The 2,270-nt window shown below is 50.8% G+C and overlaps 2 protein-coding genes across 2 annotated transcripts in view; both read right to left on the minus strand.

Annotated features, from left to right (window-relative positions):
• PHYSODRAFT_320419 (hypothetical protein) overlaps positions 1–1,038 on the minus strand; it is a gene marked incomplete at both ends in the record, with an annotated part of 2,170 nt that extends 1,132 nt beyond the window's left edge. Inside the window, 3 exons of the mRNA XM_009541928.1 lie at positions 308–541; positions 574–595; positions 778–1,038. Coding sequence (XP_009540223.1) covers positions 308–541; positions 574–595; positions 778–1,038 — 517 coding nt within the window. The remainder of the gene's footprint in view (positions 1–307; positions 542–573; positions 596–777) is intronic.
• A 259-nt stretch (positions 1,039–1,297) lies between these two features.
• PHYSODRAFT_536662 (hypothetical protein) lies at positions 1,298–1,771 on the minus strand (the record flags this gene model as incomplete). The annotated part of the gene is made up of 1 exon (XM_009541929.1): positions 1,298–1,771. A coding segment is annotated over one exon (474 nt), but the record flags the coding sequence as incomplete, so codon positions are not given.
• Positions 1,772–2,270: the final 499 nt, after the last annotated feature.

Below are 2,270 nucleotides of genomic sequence, written 5' to 3' on the forward strand. Positions count from 1 at the left end.
TTCCATTGTTAATGGTTTCCGCAATTCAAATATACCAACTGCATCAGTGCTAACAAATTCCCAAAGTATCTGTTGCGGTGTGCGGCTGGGAAGAGCTTGCAGGCAGCCCCTACGTGCTCTTCATCACATGCTGCCTGCACTTCCGGCACGCTTACATCGTATTTCCGGCGCGCTGCCTGGATTCGAGATTCAGAAAAGGCTCGGGATGGTTGGTCATCGTCAGGATCTGGATCGAATTGAGCTGTTCCCAACATCGTTCCTAGAACACACGTAAGTCGTGTACAAACTGCAGCAAAAGCCTCGTCACTCGTTGTTGGGCAATCAGCCTTAGCTAGAGCTACAGCGCTAATGACACTAGATGCCGCTGACTCGAGCACCCCTGCGAGGCTTCCGCGGTTGTATTCAGCGCGGACACGCAATCGATGCTCTTCGCACAGTATTTGGTGGTAATTGCTGCGTGCATTCGCCATGCGAACTACTTTGTCGGCCACATCTGGCGATGTCATATCAGTAGCAGACAACTCCCGTGCGGACTCCAAGACTGACGGCGAGAGTTGAATCGCAGGAGACGACCGCTCTTCTGTCGAGGTAGGTTCTGTGACGAGGGTGGCGGTCGTAGGTTCGAGTTCATGTGTAGCGATCACTTCATTTGCCTCTTGTAAGCTTGGCGGGAGCTCTGCAGCGGGGGTCGCGGTCGTAGGTTCGAGCTCATGTGTAGCGATCACTTGATTTGCATCTTGTAAGCTTGGTGGGAGCTCTGCAGCGGGGGTCTGGAACTCGACGCCTTTCATCTAGTATTCCATCAACCCCTTCTGGAAACGACAGGTCAGGTGTCTCCTGAAGAAGCCGTCGCCGTTTTGGAGAAGGAAGCGCACGCCACTGCTCACGAAGACGGACACCCCCTTTGTTAAGTAGCCACTTCGAATCGCGGACACGACGAGCATCCTCTGACAGTTGTAGTCGCTCCTTAGCGTACGCTCGCGCATAATCGTTGCCGTGGAGGGAAGCATACAACCAGACTGCTTGGTGAAGACGCATCGTCGTAATTGATCGCTTTGTGTGCTGCAAAGGAATGAAAATTCTATGAAACCCATTGTATTAATAGAATACACTGTAAATATTTGTCGATCTGTGAGCTGCAATCAAAAAAAAGAATGAAAACGAGATGGAACTCACTGTATATAAATACGTATTGATACTTAGGGGTGCTACCTTGTGTGAGTTAGGCCCGCAGACGGCAACAACTCCCTATAAAAAAACGATGTTCGAACTTGTGACAGCATCGCTGTAAAGGCAATCACTTGACGTACAACGCCACTCTACGCAGAAAAGAGATCCCGTAAATCCAGTCCAAATCATAGGCGCCTAAAGCGACCGAATCGTTTTCCTCATCGTAGACGTACTTCTCACCACAGACAACGTGGATGGCGATACAATGGCTTACTCCCATCAAGTTGAATGCGGCACAAACGTATCCACCTTCCGTTAAATCGATTACACGCAGACGTTGGCCGGCCAGCTTTCCATTCACTCCACCCAGTAAGTTTTTGTCCAGTGCGGACATACTGATCTGTCCTCCAGTGGTATTACGCCCATTCACAAATCTCACGTAGTGTCGAAGCTCACCGTAGGTTAATCCACTAGGAGAAATAGGCCGACCCCGGTTGGCGCAGTAGGAAATAAAATCTTGAGCCACGCTTGACGAGTTCCAGCCAGTGATCCCTAGTAGCTTCGCAGCGACACCTACAGCATAAAACGGCGCACATACCTTTAGGCGAAGCTCCCACTAAATGGACATGCCCATTCTTGCTGCAGAAGCGGTAGAAGTCTGCCTCGTCGGAAGCTTTCCATGCGTCTACAATACTGCAACCATCGCTAAAACCATCCTTGCGTAACATGAAACCAGGCTCCCAAGTGTCTTCCCACCGATGACCATCCAGTTCGTCACACCACTTAACGCGGTATCGAAAACCTCGACCGACTGCAGTCCTGTCGATGATAGCAAAAACTTTCCATGTAGTTTTCACGCAGGCCAGGCCCTTCTGCACAGCAGCACTTTTATCAGGTACATGGAATGCAGCACTTGCAGTTTCGCCAGTCGCATGATCACTAAAAGAAGCCACCTCACATGCAGCAGCGGTAGTGGACGGATCGTCGCAACCGTGGACCGTGTTTCTCGCAATTGCGCTCGGCCGATTTCGTACATACGAGGAATCATACTGCTGCCGTTCACCCTCGAGTCGCGGCAGAGATAAGTTGCATCTGCCGCT

Source organism: Phytophthora sojae (genome assembly GCF_000149755.1).
Source record: "Phytophthora sojae unplaced genomic scaffold PHYSOscaffold_63, whole genome shotgun sequence".
Lineage (NCBI taxonomy): Eukaryota > Oomycota > Peronosporomycetes > Peronosporales > Peronosporaceae > Phytophthora > Phytophthora sojae.